The sequence below is a fragment of the Schistocerca cancellata genome, chromosome 4, assembly GCF_023864275.1.
Source record: "Schistocerca cancellata isolate TAMUIC-IGC-003103 chromosome 4, iqSchCanc2.1, whole genome shotgun sequence".
In the NCBI taxonomy this organism is placed as follows: Eukaryota; Metazoa; Arthropoda; class Insecta; order Orthoptera; family Acrididae; genus Schistocerca; species Schistocerca cancellata.
The window spans coordinates 604,913,415-604,940,824 of NC_064629.1; the positions used below are offsets into that span (position 1 = coordinate 604,913,415).

The 27,410-nt window shown below is 36.9% G+C and overlaps 1 protein-coding gene across 1 annotated transcript in view; it reads left to right on the forward strand.

Annotated features, from left to right (window-relative positions):
• LOC126184345 (potassium voltage-gated channel subfamily H member 2) overlaps nucleotides 1–27,410 on the forward strand; it is an 832,502-nt gene that overhangs the window by 367,908 nt on the left and 437,184 nt on the right. Inside the window, exon 3 of the mRNA XM_049926724.1 lies at nucleotides 11,666–11,847. Coding sequence (XP_049782681.1) covers nucleotides 11,666–11,847 — 182 coding nt within the window. The remainder of the gene's footprint in view (nucleotides 1–11,665; nucleotides 11,848–27,410) is intronic.

Below are 27,410 nucleotides of genomic sequence, written 5' to 3' on the forward strand. Positions count from 1 at the left end.
AATCCTCTTGGTTGCATGTTGCAGACAAGGAATATTAGCTTTGCCAGTGACTTGAGTCCACTTATCTGGGTGGAAGGAACTTTTGTTCCTCTCCATAAGGGCAATAGCTCTGTCACATGGTGGGAAACTATGCCCTTAATGAGGACTTTCCAGTATAGAGCATTGAAATATGTGTGAATGATCAGATTTTGGAAAAGTGCCATAATGTTTTGAACATCCCTCACAAAATCTGCAATATTTAGGCATACGTTCAAACAAAAATCATATGAAAAATAGAAATTATGATCACAACATTCCTGTTTCATTGCTTTTCTGTGGATGATGTAATCCACTTTGTCTGACACAACACAGAGACACCCCATACCACATTCCTACCACACCATTTCTGTGTGAATTGATCTTAAGCATTGCACGCTGAAGTGCTGCTGTAAATAGTATCAGAGTATGGCATCTTCATCAGTCAGAGATAAGTGATCCAGTGGATCTTTTGCAATTGTAAATGTTCTGCAGCATGTAAGATGTTGGGTGCATCTATTATGGTTGAAAAAGGGAGGAAATATGGAATAGGTATAGTTGACATAATGAAAGAACTATGCATCCTGAGCATTTCCAGAATTTTTAAAGAATGTCTCAAAAGTGTTTCTACATTTTGTTAGACAAAGTGAAGGACAGTAGTCAAAGAAAAGCAACAAAATGGAGGCAGCCTATTGGTCCTGAAGAGAGATTACAGTATTAATAACCCTGAGGTATGTTGACTAGAAAAAAATCTATGTTTGTCAAGGAAACATTTGTTAAAATGTTTTCTAACAGAAAGAATGAGTAATCATTATTCATCAGTATACAAGTGAAATAAAAAATAGAAGAAATGCAATTTCATTGCTTTGCAGGTACTATGTTACTGGACGGTAATTCAGATTCTATTCATTCCATATTCTGAAAGGCCATTCCACAGTTCAATCAATTTTATATGGAATATTACAGGATTTATACAAAACATACAGCCTGGAAATATGCCTACACCTTCTGTAGCCAAATTGGAAGGAATAACACATTGTGCCTATGCACTGTTGAACATGTCCAACAGTCTCTGACGTGCTGATGGCAAATGCTTAAGAATGAAGGTACCACCAAGCTTGGGATCTGCCTTTTGTGAACTATAGTGAATTATTTTTTTTTTTTTATTTATTTGTGTTGTTAGGTGTCGTAGATGCAGATGGCATATTTGTAACAGTGGATGTGTGTGAATATGGATGGAATGGCAAAGGACAAGCTTTTTGGAACCGTAATTTTAGTGGAGCTTTGCAACAAGGACACCTATGTTTACCAGGCCCAACTCCATTACCAAGTAAAATGTACAAAGTTTCTTTTTATTTTGTGGTTAAAGAGGCATTCCCCTACATGCAAATGTAATGAAACATTCGTCATGGAATCAGTTGACGAACAAGCAAAGAATATTTAACAGCAAATTCTTCATTTGTGTGGCCATAGTGTCCATAGTAGCTTTATAATACTTGAGGGTGTTTTTGGTCTGTCACTGCAACTACAAAAATGTGTAATTTTTTCACCAGAAGTATTTCACTTTATTGAGGTAAAGCATCATCAGTGGTCTGTAATTAAGTTTTTTTACATTTTGATTTGCTTTTTATATCAAAAACCTGTTTGTTAAGAATAGGTTGATTTGTACTTACAGTGATGTTTCAGCTGATTTCTTGCTTACATAGGGAAATGCGGACTGCTAGCACATTCATGTTTTTCTGTTTTTGACACTGATAATTTTTGTCTAATTTTTAGATGTTCTGAAGCCCTATGCATTTCTCACCACTAGGATTTTTAAAGTGTACCAGGCCACTACGATTTTTAAATGAAATGCAGGGATACATCAAGTGATAGAGCAGTCTGGGTCATTATGTAAGCATTTTTTCAAAAGAGGACCATGTAGTGATAGTGGGCAGGTTCGGCACTGATGGCAGACAACATTGCACGTTTCTCTGGTGTATGTCAGGAGTATGAATAGTTGGGGTTTCACTAGGTCTGGCCTACACCTAAACAGGACTGGAAAGGGAAGATTAGTACAGTTAATTCATAAAAGTGTAAGGGGTGGATCTGGGCCACACATGGTCAAATACTTGTCAAGGGTAGGAGAAGTAAGTCTTTTTTTTATAATAAATCCAGACAACAGGTTCCCCTGCCTAAAGAGTATCTCCAGCAGTTTAAAAAACTCTGGAACAATCAGTCACAAAGTAGGTTCTACCACATCAAATGATACAAATACTGCATGCCATAAAGAAAAAAGAAACAATTTGAAAGAGTAACGTGGAATGTTACACAGACATAAGAATTGAAATCAATAAAAAATAAAATACAACAGTTTGAAATGAGCTCCATTCTTTGCACTCTGCAGTAGTTTGTCTCACTGAGCTCTGGTACAGACACACATAAATCCAATATATAGTATCACCATTGTATGAAAGGACAGACTCTTACTGTAAAACTACTTCATGCATTTGTTTCAGAAAAGCAACACAATTCAAAGTAATAAATGACCTTAGTATAGTGAGTGAAGACAAACATTTTAAAAAATATATCAGCTGTTGAATTAACAGGGCTTAATACACTCCTGGAAATGGAAAAAAGAACACATTGACACCGGTGTGTCAGACCCACCATACTTGCTCCGGACACTGCGAGAGGGCTGTACAAGCAATGATCACACGCACGGCACAGCGGACACACCAGGAACCGCGGTGTTGGCCGTCGAATGGCGCTAGCTGTGCAGCATTTGTGCACCGCCGCCGTCAGTGTCAGCCAGTTTACCGTGGCATATGGAGCTCCATCGCAGTCTTTAACACTGGTAGCATGCCGCGACAGCGTGGACGTGAACCGTATGTGCAGTTGACGGACTTTGCGCGAGGGCGTATAGTGGGCATGTGGGAGGCCGGGTGGACGTACCGCCGAACTGCTCAACACGTGGGGCGTGAGGTCTCGCCAGTGGTCGGCGGAAGATGCACGTGCCCGTCGACCTGGGACCGGACCGCAGCGACGCACGGATGCACGCCAAGACCGTAGGATCCTACGCAGTGCCGTAGGGGACCGCACCACCTCTTCCCAGCAAATTAGGGACACTGTTGCTCCTGGGGTATCGGCGAGGACCATTCGCAACCGTCTCCATGAAGCTGGGCTACGGTCCCGCACACCGTTAGGCCGTCTTCCGCTCACGCTCCAACATCGTGCAGCCCGCCTCCAGTGGTGTCGCGACAGGCGTGAATGGAGGGACGAATGGAGACGTGTCGTCTTCAGCGATGAGAGTCGCTTCTGCCTTGGTGCCAATGATGGTCGTATGCGTGTTTGGCGCCGTGCAGGTGAGCGCCACAATCAGGACTGCATACGACCGAGGCACACAGGGCCAACACCCGGCATCATGGTGTGGGGAACGAGCTCCTACACTGGCCGTACACCACTGGTGATCGTCGAGGGGACACTGAATAGTGCACGGTACATCCAAACCGTCATCGAACCCATCGTTCTACCATTCCTAGACCGGCAAGGGAACTTGCTGTTCCAACAGGACAATGCACATCCGCATGTATCCCGTGCCACCCAACGTGCTCTAGAAGGTGTAAGTCAACTACCCTGGCCAGCAAGATCTCCAGATCTGTCCCCCATTGAGCATGTTTGGGACTGGATGAAGCGTCGTCTCACGCGGTCTGCACGTCCAGCACGAACGCTGGTCCAACTGAGGCGCCAGGTGGAAATGGCATGGCAAGCCGTTCCACAGGACTACATCCAGCATCTCTACGATCGTCTCCATGGGAGAATAGCAGCCTGCATTGCTGCGAAAGGTGGATATACACTGTACTAGTGCCGACATTGTGCATGCTCTGTTGCCTGTGTCTATGTGCCTGTGGTTCTGTCAGTGTGATCATGTGATGTATCTGACCCCAGGAATGTGTCAATAAAGTTTCCCCTTCCTGTGACAATGAATTCACGGTGTTCTTATTTCAATTTCCAGGAGTGTATGACCAAGAAATTCATCATTTTCTGTGTGTATCCATCTCCCAGTCATAGTGTGGACACCTTTTTCCAATAAATTAACAGAAGTTCTAGATAAAATCTCAAGTACAAAATTCAACATAATTTTGTGTGGTGACATAAACATAAACACAAATACCATAAATGAAACTAGTAGCACCCTCATAAATATCTTTCACAGTTTTGGCAAGTCACTGTTGGTTACTAGTGCAATGAAGGTTACAACAGTGACCTCATCAGTAATTGACCATGTGGTCACAAATGTGGACAGGAAAAAGTGTGATGTAGCTGTAAAATATCTTAGACTATTAGACTATTTGTCAAATAATTACAGTAAAATTGGGCATAGAAAAAAATCCATAAACTGCAAGCTTACACAAGACATTTATCAGAAATCAAAATAAAAGATTTTTCAAAAGAACTAGCTAACGAAAGCTGGTAGGAAGTGTATAGAGAAGCCAGTGTAAATGTGAACTCCAAATAATCAATGTTATTTAAACTGAACTTTGAAAATACATTTTCAAAAATTCCCCATTTAGTATCAATGTATCACAAAAGCAAATGGTTAACAGCAGGTATAAAGAGTCTCCCCAATCCTTAAGTACTTTAACTCCATAAAAAGAATTGTAATGAGGCAGAATTCTTAAATTACTATCATAGTTATGAAAGGATTGATAGGAAGTTACTGATTGCTGCAAAAAAATTATTTACTGACAAAGTAATTAAAAAATACAGAAAATAAAAGCAAAACAGTCTGGGATGCCATAACAAAGGAAACAGGGAGAAACAAACAAAAGCATATTAACATACTGATAATGGAGAGGAGATAAAGCAATAAATAATCCGCACCACCTAGCAAACTATGAAAATGAGTTTTTTTTCAATTACTGCAGAGAAGATACAATAAAAATGCACAAAACAAATAAAACACATGTAAATAATCAGGCACTAAGTACAATGATGTCACGAGCAACCACAGTGCGTATACTGAAACAACGTATAGAGTGTGTACAAGCTCCCTTAACAAACATAATAAATTAATCTTTTGCACCAGTAAAATTTCCAGGGTATTTAAAACAGGGAAGAGTTGTACCTTTATAAAGAAAGGTAATGCAGAAGACATATAGAAAATTACCAGCCAGTTTCCCTGCTGTCACCATTCTCAATAATAGAATCAATTATGAAATGCAGATTCATGAATTACTTTTATAAATAAAATATTTTACGTGAAGCACAGTTTGAGTTCCGAAGTGATTAGAAGTGTAGAAAGTGCCAGAATAGAATTCACAAAAGTGTTATTTGATGTTCTTGATAAAGATGAATGTGTCACAGGTGTATTTTTAGATCTTTATAAGGCCTTTAATACTGTTGACCATAAGATTCTACTAAGTAAGCTGGAAGCATTAGGAATAAAAGGTGTAGCTAAGGACTGGTTCTGATCATACCTAGCAAATATGATACAAAGAGTAGGGGTTAGATATACCTTCAATAAGTCTAAACTTTTAGTAAAACACGTATCAGAACCAAAACACATTAGTATACGATTTCATCGGGGTATTGTATTATGTCCAATGCTGATGCCGATGTACATCAATGACTTTACCAGTAGTGTTTCTCTTTGCTGATGACAGCGTTATTATAGTCATGGAGAAAACAGGATAACTCTTTGCAGACAAAGCAAATGGAATGCTCCAAGTACTTTACAATTGGTCAATAAGCAATAAAATGACATTGAATAAAAAGACAACTGATGCCATAAATTTCAGACTGAGCTGGAAAAATGGCACTTAAATGTAGATGACATCTCTACAGACTTCTAACAAATGGAAAATTCCTAGGAATGAACATTGACTCGCAGTCAAAGTGGTGTGTACACACAAAGATACTTGTAAACATAATGGCAGCAACATGTTATGCCCTCAGTCCTGTCATCAGTACATAATAGCCAGTGTCTTTCAGTTACATACTATTCATATTTACACTCAGTTCTTAGCTATGGTATTCTTTTCTGTGGAACAAATGCACAAAATATGAACACAGTTTTCAAAATGCAGAAAAGAGTGATAAGAATAACAACTGAAAATATTAGTTGACCTTATTGTAAAGATCTGTTCAACAAACTAAGGATTTTAACAGCACAGTGTAAGTATATTTACTGAACAGTTATACACATAAAAAATAATTAGTGCACAAACAGCTCTGTCCATGACCATGGAACAAGATCCAGCCTGCACTTACATTCACTGAAAAAGAATAAACATAAAACTGAAAACACCATTTTCTGCCTAGGAATAAAACTGTACAAAGAATTTCAAAATGAAATTTAAAAAAAGCGTTGAAATAAACTTATTTAAAAATGCAGCCTCTGTTAAACAACACATTCTATACACTGAAGGATTACTTAGACAACACAAACCACGGGATTCGTAAAAAATGTAACACAAACAAATAATAATAATAATGATGGTAAAACATTTATCATTCTGCATAACACTTTCCCACTATATTTTTCCCTTTTTTTCCCTTCAGGAGAAACCTCCTACCAAAGCTATGCAATATATAATAAATACTAATACCTTATCCTCTTTATGTACGTGACATCTTACTCATTATAGAGGGACACTAACTCAGCTTTTCAGGATAGTGATTGGGAAGTTGCGGTACAATACACAAAATGGTCAGCAAATAGTGTGTGTAATGTTATGAAGCACTGTATGTATAGTGTGTGTAATGTGTGCAGTGATTAGGAGTGAGAAATGGACAAAAATTATAGCATTAACCTTCTGCATTATTAAATAACTTATTTTTAAAACAGTATTTAGTCTAGGGATAAACCAAATGAGCCAACACTATTTTAAATAGCATTGAGGGGGGTGGAAGCTCTGATCTTCATTCAGCCATTCTGATTTATATTTTCTATAGTTTTGCTAAATTGCTAATTGCTAGTTTTGCTAAATTGCTTCAGGTAAATGTCAGGATGGTTCCTACTATAAGGCCATGGTCAGCTATCTTTCACATTGTTGTCATACTAGACCTTTAAGTATACAAATGTCCATATATGTGAATTACTTTAATTTTGTTGTTCTTAATCTCTAATACCAAGATATGCCCCATATCCTTGTAAAAAACTCCATGGATGAATAAAAGTATTACTACTGCTACTACTACTACTACTACTACTACTACCACCACCACAATAGGAAACCAAATAACCACATGAGACAACTCCACAGTATATGAGAGTATCTCCACACATACTTCATAGAATGCCCTCCCATTCCATTTCAGGATAGATGTTGCAATCAGAGTATGATGCTTCATTTCATTTAGTTCTCCAGCAATGTTCTGCCATGCTCTGCCTTGCAAACTACAATTGCAATAGTTTGCATGATTATGATCATACAACTGAGAATACTTTTCTGTATATTTCATTTTATTTTAACTCAAAATCGTCTCACATTTTGACACTTCAAATTGATGAAGACAGCAGCGTCACACTTGAAAATCTCCATCATGTGTCACTTCAGTGTGCTGCTTGTGGCTACAAATTGACATAGTGCAGACCACAAAGTTGCACATTGCCACCATGCCACCTCTGTGCTCTGTTTCATTTGCTGGAATGAAGGTGGCTTGAAACAACACCACAACACTTCTGTGTGCATTGCAACTTAGAGATGCAACAGATCTATCAAAGAGACTGCCTAACTGTGCTTGCCCATCCACTTCTGGAGTGTTGCTCCTCTGTATGAAATCCTTAATAAATAGAATTGGTGGGTAGCACTGAAAAAGTTCAAAGAAGAGATGCCAGTTTTGGATTATCATGAAATGGGGGAGAGTGTTTCACAAATTTGCTAAGTGAATTGTGATGACAATCCTTAAAACAAATACAGTTTTCATTGCAGTGGAATCATTTTCACCAAATTTCAGTCGCCAACTTCCTCCTGCAAATGCTAAAATATTTTTTTGACTGCCACGTATGTAAAAGACATCAGATTTAAGCATTCAGGGAATCGTCAAAGTCAGTATTTTATACAGGTAACTGCAGATATGCAATATGTAAAAATAAAGCTATTTGTAAATTAATATAAGGTGAAAATGAAAACAGTGTACTTACTTTGCACAAACCAAACTGAAGCAAAATGAACCTCTGCTCTACAAGAGAGCAATATTATTTATGAATTTCACAGAAACTCTTAAAACTTGCAATAAGTGTGAATTGTATGTGGCTATTTACTGGAAAAAACTGAATATTGTTTTAACACTGTGAAAGGATAGATGGCTACTCACCAAAACATGACATGTTGAGTTGCAGACAGGCATGACAAAAAGACTTGTTACATATAAGCTTTCATCCATAGTATTCCTTGGAAAGGAAAACACACATTCACACAAACTGGCACACCTCACATACACATGACTGCTCTCTATGGCTGCTCCAGATAGAATGCAACAGAAATATGTCAGACGGGAGCAGCAATCCGGAGTGGGGCAGGGAAGGGTAAGTGATGGCAGGGTATGGATGGGAGAACAGGAAACAGCATTGCCTAGTGCCACGTTGAGGGACTAGAGGTGGCAGGACATGGCTGCCAGGGACAACATCATGACATTGTGGAGAAGGGAGAGAAGTGGGAAAACGGCAAGCAGAAAGGAGAGAGTCAGAGGCAGAGGAAAGATCAATGGGTGTGCCAGCAAACAGCAGCACACATTGAGGGTGAGTGGACGCAGCATGAAATGTGAGGGGCTGGCAGTACAGAGGGGGCAAAAACAACTGAGTGGCAGTTGGCAGTTGTGAGGACAGTAGGGTACCACAGTTTGAGGATGGGAGGGTTTTAGAACAAAGAGTGTGTTGTGAAAATTACTCCCATTTATGCAACTCAGAAAAGCTGGTGGTGGAGGGGAGAATCCCTGTTGCCTGGGCTGTGAAGCAGCCATTGAAATCAAGCATGTTATGAATAGCTGCATATTGTACCACAGGGTGGTCCACTTTGCTCTTTGTCACAATTTGACATGAACATTCATTCTGATGGACAGCTGGTTGATAGTCATACCAATGTAAAAATCTGAGCAATGGTTGCAGCAGAGCTAGTCTATGACTTGGTTGCTTTCACAGGTGGCCCAGCCTCCGATGAGGTAGGATATGCCTATGACAGGACTGGAATAGGAAACACTGGGTGGGTGGATTTGGCAGGTCTTGCACCTGGGTGTTCCTCTGAGATATGATCCCTGTGGCAAGGAGTTGGGATTGGAGTGGTGCAGGGGTAGACTAAGATGGTGTGGAGGTTGTGTGGACAATGGAACACTACTTTAGGAGCGGTGGGAAGGTCTGGGATAGGAGTCCCTAATTTCAGACCGTGACAATATATAATCAGAGCAGTGACGAAGGTTGTGGTTCAGTTGTTCCAGCAGTCCAGGATTGTCTTGTGTGATGAAGGGACACTCCAGATTGTTGCTCCCATTCAATGTGTTTCTGCTGCAGTCTGGCTGAAGCAATCGTGTGTGTGTGTGTGTGTGTGTGTGTGTGTGTGTGTGTGTGTAGGGGGAGGGAGGGGGGGGGCATGAGCACACGCTTGCTTGTGTGAATATGTGTGCGTTTTTCTTTTCGTGAGGTTTTGGCTGTAGACTTATGTGTAACAGTCTTTTTGTCATGCCTTTCTCTGACTCAGTGTGTCATCTTCGTGGTGAGTAGCCCTCTATCCATTCATAATTGTTGATATTTCAACCTGGACTTTCCACCATATGAATATTATTTTATTATTATATTTCACTTAACCGACATCTAATTTGAAACATGTTCACACTAAATTATTCTCATCACTTGTAAACTATCTCATTGTACCTGTTTATAGAAAAGACCAATTAACAAGTGAATTAAATCAAATCAGTGATATATTTGTTTTAATTTACTGTAGTGTTGCTGTAAAGTAAGTATTTGTAGTTGCATGAGTAGCTATTTTGTCACTGAAAATCACTATTGTATTCATGTTTTATGTACTTATGCAGAACACACACTGTGTCATCTAACAGAACAATGCAAATCAAAAATTACTTTTTATTAATGTAGCAACCTTGTTTTGTATATGCAGCTTACTAAAAAATGTAAAAGAAAATAAGACACTTGTCAAGCATTTCAAGTCTAGGGTAAGTTGAGCACTGATGTTAATAAGTACCACACATAATTTCTGCCCTTTTCATATATTCCTTGGGGTCAAATATTTAAGTGGATTGAAAACAAGACTCACTAGAAATTAAGCAATGTATTTTTGTCCAAATTTTCATAACAAAGCGAAGAATAGGATATGAACAAATGGGGTATTAAAGTGACCAGTGTGAGAGGTCTAGTTTTGCAAAAGCATGTAATTGTTCAAAAGTAATCATGGTAATTATGAAATATTTAATTAATGATTTGAGGGAAAACTGAAATATTTCCACAACAGCTGCTGCTAGCTATGTAAATGAAGTGTCTAAAAATATTAAATTGCTGGGTAAATTGAAGTGTCTCTACTTCCTCTTAACCTATTTACTCTTCACAATAATAGAATACCAATCAATATTGAAATATATTGTATTTCATGCTTTCTGAATAAAACTTGCAAAAAAAATTGGTAAAAGGAAAAATGTTTTGTGAAATGACGTATCTAAAATTAAGAAATAATTTAGATCATGCAAACATTTGATACACTTTTGAATTATGCTCAAAATCATGTACAGCAAATGACGGGAGATTGAGAATTTAAAGATGAGTGTGTAAATTAGAGTCTTGGGATTTTAAAGGGCAGTAGAGGTAAATTGTCTGGTGGAATGTCACCCAGTGACCTCATACTTCACTAACATATGGGAATCTCATCTACTTACTGTAGATTATTTTGAGCATCATTCAAATGCACAGCAAATGTTTCTCTAATCTATTTTTTCTTGGTTTTGGGCAAATCATGTAACCATTCTTTCTTTTCAATTTTTTTATTATAAGGGGTGATCAAAGAGTTTCCTTTTGAGGGCATTGCTGCAGCGTATATGCAATGTAGCACAACTCTGAAGTGGTTATTTAAGCACTGACAAGTAGGCAAGGGTGTAGTGTGGCATTCATGTCTTTCTGACATAGATGGTAAATGCAGAAATGTGAACTGAGCCAACATTAATACCAGTGTGTTGAAACAGGGCCAGTATGGTGTTATTCTTTTCAACACACGGTTACCAAATGGGTATCCTCAACCTGGTGCATTGGTGAGATGATTTCTTCAATGCTGATGGCAATTTTGCCTGGCTGGCATATTGATTATGGACTATATGGCTTTCGAATGGAAACTTTTTGATCACCCCTTGTATTTCCATATTCCTAAATTTTCTCCCCTATATTGAGATCCAAGGAAAATGATGGTGTTCTTGTAAGTAACTTATGTGCTAGATCTATTTTTATTCTTTTCATCTGTTTTGGAAAATTATGTAGCAGCTTTATCACCTAACTGAGGAAATATGTAGCTCATCAGTTTTGTGGATGCTAAAAATGATCATTTCATTGTCTGCACAGATTCCTGAAAAAGAATTCATTGTCCCGCTAGACTTTTGTACTCTTTACTTGTACTTTTGTGGATTACTTTATACAATTATGTTAAGAGAACAACATTTTAATCTTTTTCAGTTGATGTAACATTCATCATAGACATACTTATAAATTTCCGCACAACATATGTGAACAGCAATGAAGAGGTAGTATCTCATCCAGGGAAGATTGCAGTGCATTACCTGAAAGGCTGGTTTGTAATAGACTTGGTGGCTGCTATTCCTTTTGATCTTCTTCTTTTCAACTCAGACACTGATGAGGTAAACCCTTTTTCTGTGCTCTTTATTTGCTGCATGGTAAGATGTATGTATTAAAATAATTTCTGAATTAGTGACTCTGAGGGAGTGAGACAGTCTTGCAAACTATTATTTCATTACCAAGTATTTGTTACAGCTTTGTTACAGCTTTGTTATTTTGTGGACACTTTGATAAAGACTTTCATTAAAACAGTCCAAATAATTGCAGTTTAATGTCTGTAACTGATTTGGTTAAATCATAATCGTGCATGACAGGTGGTCAGTAACTAGCAATTCATATTGGTACATGTTCAGTACCCAAAACTACTTATGTATTTTACATTACAGTGATATGAACTGTTTTATTAAAAACGATCACTGTAATTCCATAAGAAATTATGTTTATAGTTGTTGCAGACATATATCAGTTTAATGAATTAAATGTTATGTGAGAACACTGGCTACTTAAATCTGAATATCGGTGCCTTTAAGAAAAATTAATCTTACTTGAGATAGTGAACTGTGGTAGCAGAAATAAGCAGAACATTTTTTTAAAAATACATAATGAACCCTTCAGTCATTTCACAGACCTGGAGGACATTATCTCCTACATGTTCACAATTGAATATCAGAGGAGTAAATAAGATATACTACATAATGAAGCTGAACTTATATAAACATCCATTAAAATATCTTATAACTATCACTATCTTGCAATGATATACTTATTTACTATTATTATCTGATATTTATTAACCATCTTCAGACGTCATAAAGATAACAGAAGTTATTTATGCCTCATTTATTATTATTAAAGACTGATGCTCAAATCAGGAAAGTTCTCTATAACTGGTATTTATAACCACCATAAACAAAGAGTCCACAATTATAGCCCAATAGACTGAAATTGCAAATATATTTTTCTTTTCTGTAGTAAGCTCATTACTTCCTCGTCTCCGTTATTAAGCTGCCTGAGCAAATGTTGGTTCTCTGGTCACAGTGTATGGTACTTTTACTGATGACTATGCTGTCACTGTCCAATGGTTGTTATGTTGTGTAGCCTGTTGCAAGAGGTGTCATTTGTTCTGGAATCCATTGATTCCACTTTCTGTGGCTACTGTTGTTGAGACTGAGATAATAGCAAGCAGGAATACATTTTAGTGGGAGCAAATGTACTATTTCTTCCACCACAAGCAGAAAAAAAACATTGTGTGTGTGTGGTCCCCATTATGCCTGAAAGGTATGTAGTTCTGGCAGACTTTGTTAAAGGTTCATGTTATCATGAATTGTCATATGTGCTATACATCTTTCTTTTGATTTTGATGATATAGCACTAGATTATAGTTCTTAAATATACATGTCTAAACATATGAGTTTCTTAATTCAGCAAAGAACAACTGGGATGTCAGCTATGTACTGCATCATGCACAAATGTGAGAGATTACATGGCTTTTCCAACTACTCTGTTAATCATTTTTTTCAGCTTGCAAAAACAATATTTTTAACTCTTACATTCAAAAATAAATTTCTTATTCTCTGGGCACCCTCTCATCCTGCAGTAAGCAGTGTGCAGTGACATACAAAAGTCATAGCACTGCTATGTCAAATTGGCATGATCAAGTGAGTAGGCTACACAATTCAATTACATGTAAATGCACCAATCTCATCTTTTTGTTTCTAACTAGTGAATGTACACAAAGAATTTTCTACATTATTTTTGAAGGAGAATTTTATTTGTGGATCCATGGATGAATATATTTTTCTGGAAATATCAGTTCCACAGCTACACTGTGTTGTTGGTATTTTACTCATTTATATTTCATTCTTTGTCAGGTTCCAGCTTGACAGCTTACAAGACTGAGTACTTCAGAAGGAGGCTGCAGTCCCAAAATTAATAAAATAGAGATAGTAAAGCAGGTGCAGCTGTGGAACTTAGATCAAAAAATGAACAGAGCTTCATAATGGCTTTCAGATAGAAAGGATGTTCCATCAAATGTTAGGGACTGTGAAATTATCATGCATGGTTATTTTATGATCATATTCAGTCTTGTTCTACTTACATTATAGATTGCATTAAATGTGATCAATTCTAAATTTGACCAACAAAGATGGCAAGCTACTTTAACTAATGCGGCATTATCTACTGTAGAAGCTATCACGTGTGAATGCAACAGAACGTGAAGGTGTTCACAAACATCTATGTAGATTCAGCAGCTGATTCACAATATAACTGCATTGAGTTGATTGTAAAAGACTACCTGAGACCATAACAACTGTTTGTGAAATGCACTATGCAGAGTGGTGCTGTCAAGCCATTTTGTACATGTTTGTAGTGTTATCTTAGGGGATTAATGACACTAGTTGATCTACCTTTACAACTCAGTTCATAATGACTACTATGAATGGTTGTTTAGCTGCCATTTATGACCTTTACTGGATTACATTCTTTCAAAATGGCTGGATGTTCCATGAGGAAACATGTATATATAAGAGTACAAATGTTCAAACTCAACTGTTAGTTCTGAATTATTTGAATCCCTAGCCTGCTCAAATCACTTGTATATTATGAACCAAACTTATGGGGCATTCTGGAAAGGTTTGTTCACACTTATGATGGTTCACTTAGAAGTTCTTGGGAGATGCTAGAAATCTATATATTTCCACATAGGTTTCTTCTAGATACAAATTTACAGTTATTCAATGAAGTACAGGTATCCATATGTTCTGTCTTACAGTATTGGCCACATGTTTTAGTTCTATACTCAAAAATATACCTGTACTGCAGAATAACATTAACATAATGTTTATTGTGTCTCATTCTGCACAAGTGCTCCAGAATACTTTATTTCATCGGCTCTCAAATTTATTTGTAAGGTTGCTTGCTTCAACTGATGGACTGTTTCAATTTGTGATAGTATTATCTAAAAAATTATTTGTAGAATGCTTTGTAAGTAGCAGTCAACAATGTTTATTCCAAAACAGAAGAAAAATTAGGGAACAATATAACTATTATCTTGATGTATTTATAGGGAAAGAGAGATAGAACAACAAAAGATGGTAAACAGACAGTATCACAAAAAACATTGTGTTAAGTATTTAAATTTGAGATATGACACAAACTAAAAACTTGAAAGTGGAAATAAAGACTTGTGTGACCATAATTAATTTTAAATAATTTCTGTGTGCTTTTTCCCTCTGACAGTGTTCATGTCTATGCTTTTTTCTCATTTTGTGAATACTTCCCCAAAAATAGTTAATAACACTTCTAGAATGCATGCATTCTTCAAAGTTAATGTGGTGCCATGTGCCTGTTTGAATAGTTGTGACAGTTCCTTTTGGAGAAAGACCTTGACCATCACTTCCAGTACAACGATAGCATTGGTTGAGTTTGAAATATGATTTCTTAGAAGTTCCTGTACTGTCAGAATATATCTATGATCATCACTTTATAACATTCAGGACTGTACTTGAAAAGTATCTTACAAATAATGAACTTTCTGTTGATGAGGATAGTCTTAGTTTCAATTGAGCTTCTGATATAGATCACTGTATATAGCATACAGTAGTGGCAGTTGTAACAGTGTTGTGAAATGGACAAGTTGGTTGTTCAAATGTATGATGGGAAAACTGCTTAATGTAGAAGCATTAAGCAATGAATAGATAATATGCATAATATCTAAACAAAGTATTTCTAATATATGTGATACACTTTTGAAACTACCATAATTAATGTGACACATCCAAGTAGTTTAAATTGATTTTCAACATACTAAAAGCACATCTAAATTAATTTTGAAACAAATTATATATGATTTAACATTAAAAAAGTAAATAACATATGGACATTAACTGCAGAAGCTGAAAGTATGTGTGAGACACTTGTGAGCTGTGGGGAAACTCAATAAAAAAGCTGTTTTATGTAAGATTAGATTCACTCTGCAGGCAAATGTCACAAATTCTCATGCATCACAACTATACAATGGTTGCTAACACAAACTTTCATGAAACCAGTCTTTAATTTTCATTGATTTAAACAAAATCAATCCTTGTACAATAAGAGTTATTCAGTCTAGCTTTGGCAGTTGATAAATTAAAATTCCTCTGATATTTCTAACCTCTGAAGTTTTCACCTCTTCCTACTGTGTCCCATGCTGTCCTTCCTGATTCTAGCACACCCTTCCATATCACTTCAGTGTGTGTGTGTGTGTGTGTGTGTGTGTGTGTGTGTGTGTGTGTGTGTGTGTGTGTGTGTGTGTGTACATTTTGTTGAATTTTTTCCTCATCTCACATCTTAGTTTGTATTTCATTCAGGATTTTAAAATATTGCACAAATTAAATTGTTAATGATGATGTACAGTACATTACACCTGGAAATGGATGAGGATATTTTTAAAAGCATGCAGTGAGAGACTACAGTTTTAGTTTCACCAGAATTTAATGAATCGCTAGTTGCTTTTGTATAGGACTGGCAAATATATTGTTTTTGGAGAATAGACATCAGTTTGATGAATTTCCATTTCTCCTGTTCATTACTGCTTATGTTTAAACATTCAGTTATACAGTTCTTTACTCTAAATCATGCACTGTCTCTTCTTTCTGCTTACCTTCTCTAAATTATCTTTTCTTTATTCATCTTGAGCATGGCACTTTTCTTCATTTTAGAGCAGTTACTTCTGTCTTGATACATGTGCAAAATGTTATCATTCATTAAATAGGTTTTATGTGATATCAGGATTGTTTTGACTCATCTGATATTTAATGATTTATTGCTACAAAAATTCTGATAGGCAAGTAATATCACCCTATAAATTTAAAGAGTGCTTCCAAATAAATAGTAAGTTGTCCTCTTTCTCCCTACTTCTAATTTAATTGTTTGTTGGTCATTTCATATTATTTTCTCTTGTTGTTCAGCGATTTAACTTAATATTTGATATTTTCATCTCATTTTTCTAGTATACCAAGCGGTCTTTCCTTATGATCGTTGATTATTCTGTATCCGAAAGTTTGTATATTGTAAAGAAGCTGAGGTGAAAAATCTAATAGAACACCTGAGTGCTTCAACAGTATTTACTTCCTCTATTGGATAAATACCATTTTATAAACTGTACTGTTATTCACATGATATGAATGCATTGTGTCTGTCTTTTCAGACATGTCCAAAAAAACATATACCACAGATTCATAAAATTGATATGCCTTGATGGGCTATGAATCCACAACCATCAGTGCAAATGCACATTTATGTTCAGTCTGCAGTGGGAGTCTAAAATTAGTGAACATTGAGGACATGGATGGGGACTGCAGATAAGTGGTGAGACTAGATGGGAATGTGTGTTGGTCAAAGCATGTGCCGAGGTAGTCTGTGCATTTTTGATTAACACTGTGGCTGGGTAGCCCAGTTCTTCACACAACTGCTAGTAAACAGGAGATCCCAGGTTCGTGTCCTGGTCCAACACACATTTTCACTCATCACTGCTGATTCCACATAAATTCCTGATCCAGCTGATATCATCAGTATCTTCCCTTTCCTCCCCCCCCCACCCCCCCCACCCCCCTCTCCCTCCACCATCACTTCACATAACACTGTTATTCACCTACATTTATTGATTTTTTTATTGTTTACATTCATTACATTCCTCATCCACAGCAGTGATGCTGATTGAATTTTTTGTACATTTGCTGTCTGGCCTCCAATTAATTTTTATTTTTTTAAGAAAACATCAATTATTTTCTAAAATTGAATATTCACTGTCACATTTTGTACTCTACTCTGTGTTGTGCTACTATCTCTATTGCTTGCGAGATGTACAAACATATCATTGCTGTTTGAGCTTATTGTACAACTTCATTATAAAATGATCTCATTGTTTGTAATAATGTCAGTACATATCTCCCAAGGAGATCACGAATGTAAAATTAGAGAGATTAGAGCGCGCACAGAGGCTTTCAGACAGTCGTTCTTCCCGCGAACCATACGCGACTGGAACAGGAAAGGGAGGTAATGACAGTGGCACGTAAAGTGCCCTCCGCCACACACCGTTGGGTGGCTTGCGGAGTATAAATGTAGATGTAGATGTAGATATCTTAGGACAGTGGTATTCTAACTTTTAGAGTTTTTAATCAGCTTTTAATGTCATTAAATCTTAGTCTTTCAACAAAATCAATGGCACTGATGAGTTTCCTGCTTCATCATCAGCTCTTTCAAACTTGGCCCAAGATTGGAAATTGTGATTCACATCTCTTTCTCCACACTGAGTGAGATGGTGTGGTGGTTAGCACATGGACTCTGATGTGGTAGGACAGTGGTTTAAATCCCCATATGGCCATCCAGTCATAGGTTTTCCATAATTTCCTGAAATCACTCCAGGCAAATGCCAGGACAATTCCTTTGGAAAGGGAACGGCCAATTTCCTTCCCCACCCTTTCATAATCCGAGCTTATGTGCCAGCTATAATGACTGCACTCCCATAAGAACTGAGAACTCTATTCTTCCTCTCTTTCTTCTCTTTCCCTGCATTCATGTATAATATATTTTTTGTGCTGATGACTTCCAATGCTGAGTAACCTACTTCACATAAGTAGGATGTTGCAAAATGTACTTGTAGAGACTTTTTATCTACTTGCACATATTCTTGCTTCACCAATCTTCATAACTCAAGTATTGATGAGCAAATGAAGTCAGATTTCATGTTGAGTCTGAAGAAATATCAATGAATTGGTCTTGCTCTTCAGTGGTAAGTGTTCATGCAAGTTCTGTACTGAAAATATCTTTGATCTAGTTGTGTTGTTCAACTTCTTCTGGAAAACACATAACAAAGTACTCCCTTTGTTCAGTTAAATAATATACAAACATAGGCTTCAATTTTTTACCCAAAAACAAGTCATTAAAACTATTTGAAGAGCAGGGAAAATGTATATCTTTATTGCCTAATTTTTTTTCCACAATAGTAGTTGCTTTTTGAAGGCTGCAATATTGTCTGACAGTTGCAGAATGCTGGTGTCATTATCTTCAAGGGATATGTTTGTGAATTGAGTTTCTTAAAGCCAAAAAATAAGCCAGCTTCAAAATAAAGTCACTTCTACTAACTTCTCGGAACTCAAATGTTTCTCTGGAGCAAGGTAAAAGTGAAGTTCATTCCTGACTTTGTATACACTTTTCAAGATATCTCTACATGAGAGGCAACGAGAGTGACTGTAAAAATTTAGGGAAATGTGTACAGCTCTCATAGCAATGCCATTTGATGAAAACATATTGACTTCAGTGCTTGAATTTCAAAGATGTTAACCACTTCAGTCACTGATTGAAGAACCTCACAAAGGACAGGGGTCATGCTACTCAGTGAATAAGATAGTGTGTCCAAGTAGCATGAGATGCCTCTTTATGGATCAGAGCTTGCAATCTGGTATAACAGCCAGTGATACTATGACTTTCATCTCTACACATGCCTACATAATTTTCCCAATTAATGTTGTTTTTGTGCGTAAAATAGTATATTGTTCCAAAGAGGTATGTTTCATTTGAACCAGGACTCATTTTCCTGCAGAAAATAGGATCTTCAAGAAATTTACAATAATGTATAAACCATATGTAACAAATTAGATGCACATCATTGTGGTGATCAGTAGCTTCATCCAACTCAGTATCCAAATCACCATTATCTTTGAATTTTCTGAACCAACTGATCATTAATGTCATCTGCGATATTGAATATTCAATGACTGATAGTACTGTCTGACAAAGACAGATTGGGCAGCTGACTAACTTATTATATTAGATACCATGTCCCGAGTAGCTGGTAAAATAAGATTCTCCGCTACGATGTGAGGTTCCTTGCTCTTTGCTACACTGTAGGCAACTTTGTAAGATGAAAGAACTGCATTTGTATGAATGTTAGCATGTTTATAGTAAGTTTTTCTCTGTAATTTATTTTAACATGGGGGAAAAATATTTTCATGATTTGTTTACCAATTACCATGATTTGACCCCAAACATTTCACTTTATTAGGAAGTTTCCTCTCTGTAGCTAGGAGTTTGAAACAAATCACACACTTTTTTCATTCCCCATTTACTGCAGTAGAACATGTAAAACCAAAATTCAAGTCACTACTGTCACACTTCCTGCATTTTCATCTATTCATGTCTTCAGAACTGCATGATACATTAGAAGCTGCACTTAAATTTAAAAATTTGTATACACTGACAGAGAAACACAAATTATGAAAGACAAACAACAATTAAAACTGAACTTGAAAGTTAGTAAGGTTGATGGAGCAGTTTATTACTCTGAGATTTATTCCACCTGACTACCATTATGACTAAACTGAATGCTGGAATGTTCACCTCAGCTTTCACAATCCCGTGTGCTTTCTGATACCAGTATGGTATTACTATGTTGAAATTGTTCTAGAAGGTACTAGAAACCTATCATTTTCCCATGCAGCTGGTACTCCCATCTTCATTCGGCTGTGTCAACCAGTGAGCCTTCCTGCTCGAGATGACTCAAAGCCTTCTATAATGATGTATCTAGGATTGTAAAAGAGTTAAGATCCTTAGATGCCAGGAAGGCATCTGGCCCAGACGGTATCCCCATAAGATTATATGTTGACTATGCCTTCTGCATATTATTATGATTATTATTATTATTATTGAAGCTTTAAATAAAATTTCAAAATAGAGTCGGTATATTTTTACCGTACTACATAACGTAGATGCTACGTTACACCCCGCCTCCATTGTATTAAAAGATTCTAATCATTTAATGCAATAACCAATAAATTTGAAGATTTGGAACTATATAAGCAAACATTGTTAATTCAAAAATTATTCCCCACTATTTCAGCTAAATCAATTAATTCAATTTATCACTTTTCAATAATCATATAAGATTTTTTTATACCATCACTGACTGATATTATTTAAAATCAGTTTTATAACATATTAAAAGTATCCCTGCAATGCCTTGCTCTCAATCTTACATAGAATTGTTAAACACAAAATATGAAAATATTATTTGTCATTTCAAAATTCATATTTATTACTGAAGATTCAAAAAATTAAATTCTGTTACAGCTCGTGAACACACACATTTTTCGATAAATCATCAATTGCCTTTACCTTTGAGTAAGAAAATCATTTAAAACATATTTTACCCCAAATTATAATCATCAAGAAAATTATAAATCTTGCATCCTGTGCAATAAGAAAAACCATAATTCTACTTATTCATACTTTTCAAACCTTACATCTATTTCCAATCAACGTTTGTGATGAGCTTTAAATGATGGAGCCTCTCTTCATTTCAGAGCCTTTTTTGTCTCAGTTATCTATACTTCTCAATGTTATGTCACAGTTGAATATTCACTCAGTTTCATCATACTCGAGTACTTCTCCTAACCACCTTTAGTTTTCACATGGTTTCTGCGTTTACTGAGTTTTTGATTTATTTCGTGGCAAGCAGATAGTTTTCAAAATTTATACCTCAGGACCTTATAAGTAATGCAGAAGTCTGTTGCACTCTCATAATTCCTTGCACTTAACAACTAACAACTTCCTACCAAGGGTGGGATTTTTACATCGGTGCAGTCCTTTTTCATCCTTATTTGCTAATAAGGGAGGAATTTGTCCATCTCCACAGTCCTTTGACTTAGGGCCTTAACACTAATTGTCTCTAAATAAGACTTTAAATAAATACCCCATCAACTTTACAGACATCATACCTTAGAAGGCTGAAATTCTAAACCTAGCTTTCAAAAACTCGTTTACGGTAGAAGACTGCAGCACCATTCTCCCTTTCAGTTATCAAACAGACGCAAGAATGGCTAACATGGTGTTTATTGTATCTGGGATTGTAAAACAGTTAAGATCCTTAGATGCCAGGAAGGCATCTGTCCCGGACGGTATCCTTGTAAGATTATATGTTGACTATGCAACAAATATAGCACCATTCTTATCCATCATCTCTCAGAGATTATTGGAGCAGCGGAGTGTTCCACAGGACTGGAAGAAGGCCCAGGTCATAGCAATCTATAAAAAGGGTAGAAAATCAGATGCACATAATTACCGACCTATTTCACTGACATTGATTTGTTGTAGAATCATGGAAGATATTTTGTGTTCAGACATAATGACCTTTCTGGACTCTGAGAAGCTCATCTCCAGAAACCAGCATGGTCTTAGGAAACAGGGGTCATGCGAGACACAGCTGGCCCTCTTTGTGCATGATATACAATGGGCTCTAGATATGGGCTCCCAGGTTGATGCCATATTTCTCAAGTTATGAAAGGCGATTGACTCAGTTCCACACTGTCGCTTGCTCCAAAAAGTGTGCACTTACGATCTATCTGATGACATACGCAGTTGGGTAGAAAGTTTTCTAACAGGCAGAGAGCAGTATGTCATCCTGAATGGGGTGACTTCAACAGAAGCTAGCGTAATGTCAGGTGTGCCCCAGGGCAGTGTAATAGGTCCACTGCTTTTTACGATTTACATAAACAATCTAGTTGATGGTATTGATTGTGGCATTAGACTGTTTGCTGACGATGCTGTAGTCTACAGGAAAGTAGTATCACATGAAAGTTGTGAACGATTCATTGAGAATTTGCAGAAAACAAATGCGCGGTGTAATTACTGGCAGTTATCTCTCAATATTAGTAAGTGTAGCCTACTGCGTATAACAAGGCAAAAATCTCCAGTAATGGAAGAGTACAAAATAAATGCCCAGTCTTTGGAAGTGGTAACATCTGTCAAGTATCTGGGTGTGATTATTCAAAATGATCTTAAATGGAATGATCAGATTACACAAGTAATGGGCAAGGTGAACCCTAGATTGCAGTTTATTGGTAGAATCCTGAAGCAATGCAGTCCTTCAACAAAGGAAATTGCTTACAATGCATTAGGTCATCCAGTATTAGAGTATTGTTCATCTGTATGGGACCCTTACCAGTTGGGTCTGATTCAAGAGATTGAGAAGGTCCAAAGAAGTGCGGCAAGATTCCTGACTGGTACATATAGCCATCGCGAGAGTGTTACAAATCTCATAGAAAGTTTGAAGTGAGACACAGTTGCAGATAAATGATGTGCTAAATGGAAGGAGCTGCTCACTAAATTCTGAAATCCGATCTTCACTGAGGATGTAGAGCATATATTATCACCACCAGCTTTCAAATCGTGCAGTGATCACCATTCAAAGATAAGGGAAATTAGAGCTCGTACTGAGGTGTTCAGACAATCATTTTTCCCTTGCGCTATCCGTGGTGGAACAGAGGAGGGGAAATATGACTTTGGTACAAATTGTGCTCCCCGCCACACACCGCTTGGTGGTTAGCAGAGTATATATGTAGATGTAGACAAATATTTTCCTATTCTCAATAACTTTCACAAATACCTATTAAATCCTATTTCAGCTTTACCAAATTCCAACAGACACTTCTCACCTACGTCATAACTTTCACAAATAAACCTCCATTCGGTTTTATATAACCCTATTTTTAATTCTCTTGTGACCTTTGTCAGGAATACCTTTGTCATGAATGCTATTGTTTCAGTTTCAGTTGTGCATGTTCCAAGCTGTGAATAATACAGTTCTGCCACAACTGTGTGATCTTCTAAAGTTAAAATCCTTTACTTTACTGTGACCAAGATATCCATTTAACATTCAGCTAAACTTGTTGGTTAAAGCTCATATTATTTCTCTCACATTGGCTTTACTATACTTGTCTTTCTTGTACAGATAGTGCCATTTAAATAAAATTGGCTCATAGTAATTTGTCCAATGGAAACCTAATGGAAAAACTGTGCTTGCTAGCTGAACCCTACTTGTGCTTTGACAGAGGTCCCAAATTTTCCCTAACAATTAATAGCAAGGTGCTCCCATTACGTTTTTTGCTGCAAAATTCCTAACTATATCTGGTGGTCATTGCCTGTCCCAGCCTCTTATCTCTTCATATTTTGTTGACGATTTAATTCATCTACAGCTACTTTATTATAATAGCTTCATGAACAATGCTTTATTATCTTTGCGTATCTGCATTTTACTTCATTTGTACTGCAACTTTATTTAACACTTCCATTTAATTTCAACTGTTGTTAATAGCCATTTCTTTTACCGTTTAGCTGTACCACTTCATCACATCTGGTCACTTACCTTAGCTCTTATCATAACTTAATATTTTTTTCCTGCCCTTGACTCTCATTCTCAAAGAATAATCATGAAACATTCACACACATCAGAGCATCTTTTACTTGTTTATTCGATGTTACTACCACTTACCTTTGCCAACACTCATTAATGTCATTCTCACTATTCATATACTATTATGAAAAAAAAACTCGTCCTGTGTGTAGATCTTAATTCTACTTGGTTCTCCTTACAGTCTCTCAGACTCCAAGAAATTCTATGGATCATGGGGATATGGAGAAGAGTGGGGGATGAATGGTCATGTAGGACAATGAAAACTATTTGACAGCTGTCGATGCATGACTGCCAGATTGTGTACCAGTCACGGGAAGACCAATCTCATACATATTTAAATGGGGCCAACCTTATATTCCAAAACCACCATGTAACATCTAAAGATGAAGGAAATTTAACACCATGAAATTTTTGAAGCAACGGATCTACTTGCACTGGGCGGTTACTTCCTCTGTCTACTACATCACTAAGTCTTCTCACGTCCAACATCAAATGTATGCTCCTGTCACATTTTGGAACAATTCCCAGTGTGTTAATGTATTGCTCAATAACTCCCCAAACCAACATTCTGTCTACTTTTTCACAGCTTCCCTCTTTGAATATGGTACAGAATATTCCTTGGCACCATACTACTCATCAGGTTTTATATTTAATTTACACTCAAAGTCCATAGCCCACCCTGGAGCCTCCAAAAATACCTCCCGCAATTTCACTAACACCTGTTTTAAGTCTTCTTTCTGGCTACTAGACAAAACTTTGTTAGCTACCTTATCCTCTATTATTTCCAAAGTATTCTTTTGTTCAAGTTCCTTCTGTACATTATATATGCTTACATGTTTTGGTCCATTATCATCCTGGAACTGATCAATAAAGAAACTACCTGAGTTGTCCCTTTCACATTTGAATTGGTTTTTAAATGACACTACAAAATCTCGTCCTTGCACTCACTGCTTCATTGTCTTGCCTTCAAAGTCCTCTGAGGGTTTAAATTCATTTAAAAAATCCACCCCTACCAAAATTTTTATGCTGAAATTTTCAATAACTAAGAAATTATGTTATAATATTTTCTCATTCAGCACCATGGGTAACCATACTTCATATTCAACGGCTCTGGCAACTTTCCCTGTCACACCTACAATTTTTACACCTGTAACTGGCAAAGCTGAAAAATTTTATTTCTTTGGGATTGCTTCATAGAATTCTCTGTGGCTGATACTTCTGAACCACTATCTACAAGAATATCTGTATGGCACCTAGTAATTGGGCAGTAACAATGGGATTCACATAATTCATCACATTAGCATTTTCACCATCTTCCACCAAAAGATCATTAATTATCTCTCTTCTACTCAAATCAGAACAATTCCTTGACTCCTTATTATTGGTAACAATAGGTGAACAATGACAAAAACTGGCCAGCCTATCATGAAGCAGTAAGTTGCACAGGTTTTGTGCCTGACACCACCCTTCTTGTACGTCCAAATTATGAAGTTCCTCATCACTAATAATCCTCTCAGAGACAAACTCAGGCTCCTCATTGGCATCTCATTCAAAAATAAATTCCCTAACCTCTTCGTAATTATTAATAAGCCAGTAAATTCAAAATTCTGTTCACAGATTATACTATTATCAAACGCTTACCTTCTGTAAATCTTCTTGTCATTGCTCTTCATTATCGGGAGACGATATGGCTGAAATTATATGTACCCAAAGTGTCATCCCTTGATTCTACATTAAACATGTCATCAGTCAATGGTTCTTTAAACAACTCAGAAAGGTGAAAAATGCTGTCTGAATTCTGTTTCTCCATCAAATTAATTCCTTTACTTACATGTAAACTTCCATCATCTTTTAAATGCTGATTGGAGGTGAGTTCCTCTGAATGAGCGGTGAGTGGATTAAGTTGAGTGACAGTCCCTCCTCTGCCTCTGTATGTGCACCTTGGCTGCACGCACATCATCTTTTCCTCAGCAGCTGGCTGTCTCGCCTGTTGTTCTGAAGCTGTAATTGCTCTACTCTACTAAGATAGTGATAATAATTCCCATATGTATCTCACAGTGCTGGTAGCATTGCTTCCTGTACATCATATGGTAAGAGGCATTCTAGATTAAAACTGAATGACTTAATATCCAGGCTGGTTTCAATGTTTGGAAGTTTGTGGTAAGGTCCTGTGGGACCAAACTACTGAGGTTATTGGTTCCTAGGCTTGCACACCACTTAATCTAACTTTAGCTAACTTACACTAAGGACAACACACACATCCATGCCCGAAGGAGGACTCTAACCTCCGACTAGGGCAGTCGCGCGAACCATAGTAAGTTGCCTCAGATCGCAGAGCTACCCCGCGTGGCTGTTTCAGTTAATTTTAACTTGCCCCCCCAGTGTTCACAGAAATCTGTTAACAAACAGTACTGTGACTGACATGGCTCTCCACATAAAAATCCGTCATCAAATCATCTTGTATTTCTTTAGATCAGTATTTCTTCAAAAACCTATCCTGAAATTCCTTTACTATTTTACAAGAATCTGTGACGCAATGTGCCCATATTATGGTATCGTCCTTTAAAAATCCTACTATAAATGCAATTTGTTCCTCCGCTTCTCACACAGCAGACAAAACCTTCTCAAAACTTTGAACAAATACTTTTGGATGCACTTTACCATTTGGAACAAAATAATGAAATGTCCTGCACTTAATTAAAGCTGCATCTGCAGTTCCAAAGGTTAGAAAATGCACAATTTTGCATAATAACTTAATGGTTTTCTCTGCAAGATTAAATATTTGTTTATCAGCTACTTTGTTATGAGCAATTTGGGTTGACTGAAATGATTGCCTATTATTACATTCCACACTAATTACGTGATTCATCTCAGAGACAGCTCCTGTAACCATCTCCACATTTTCTTTATTCATTTCAGTACGCAAAGTTACTATTTGTTCGTCCACAGTTTGCTCGTATTCTACCTGTTCATCAAAGGTTACTTTCTGAAAGTCATTGCATTCTTTCTTATGCTCTTTAAACTGAGTCAGTGCTGCAGGTGTAGATTCCATTATTAATTATTTGCAATCGTTCTGAACAAATGTTACTTCTCCCATTACTTTAGTGTCCATTTCCAAAAATTTAGTTTCCCATTCCTTCCTCATTTGCTTAGAATGCTCAATAAAATGAACATCCAATTATTTTTCCAATTTAGTCATTTTACCAGTAAGTTTAATTTCTACCTTCTGGAGCTCACTTTTTAACAAGGCATTTACCTCAAACTTTACAGATTTCATGTCAGATTTTATGGATTACACATTTGCATTTACTGTACTTATATGAACGCCTAAGGCACTTAGTACTGACAGATGTTGATTATTTCCCTCTCTAGCAAGTATCTGTTCTGAAATCTTTT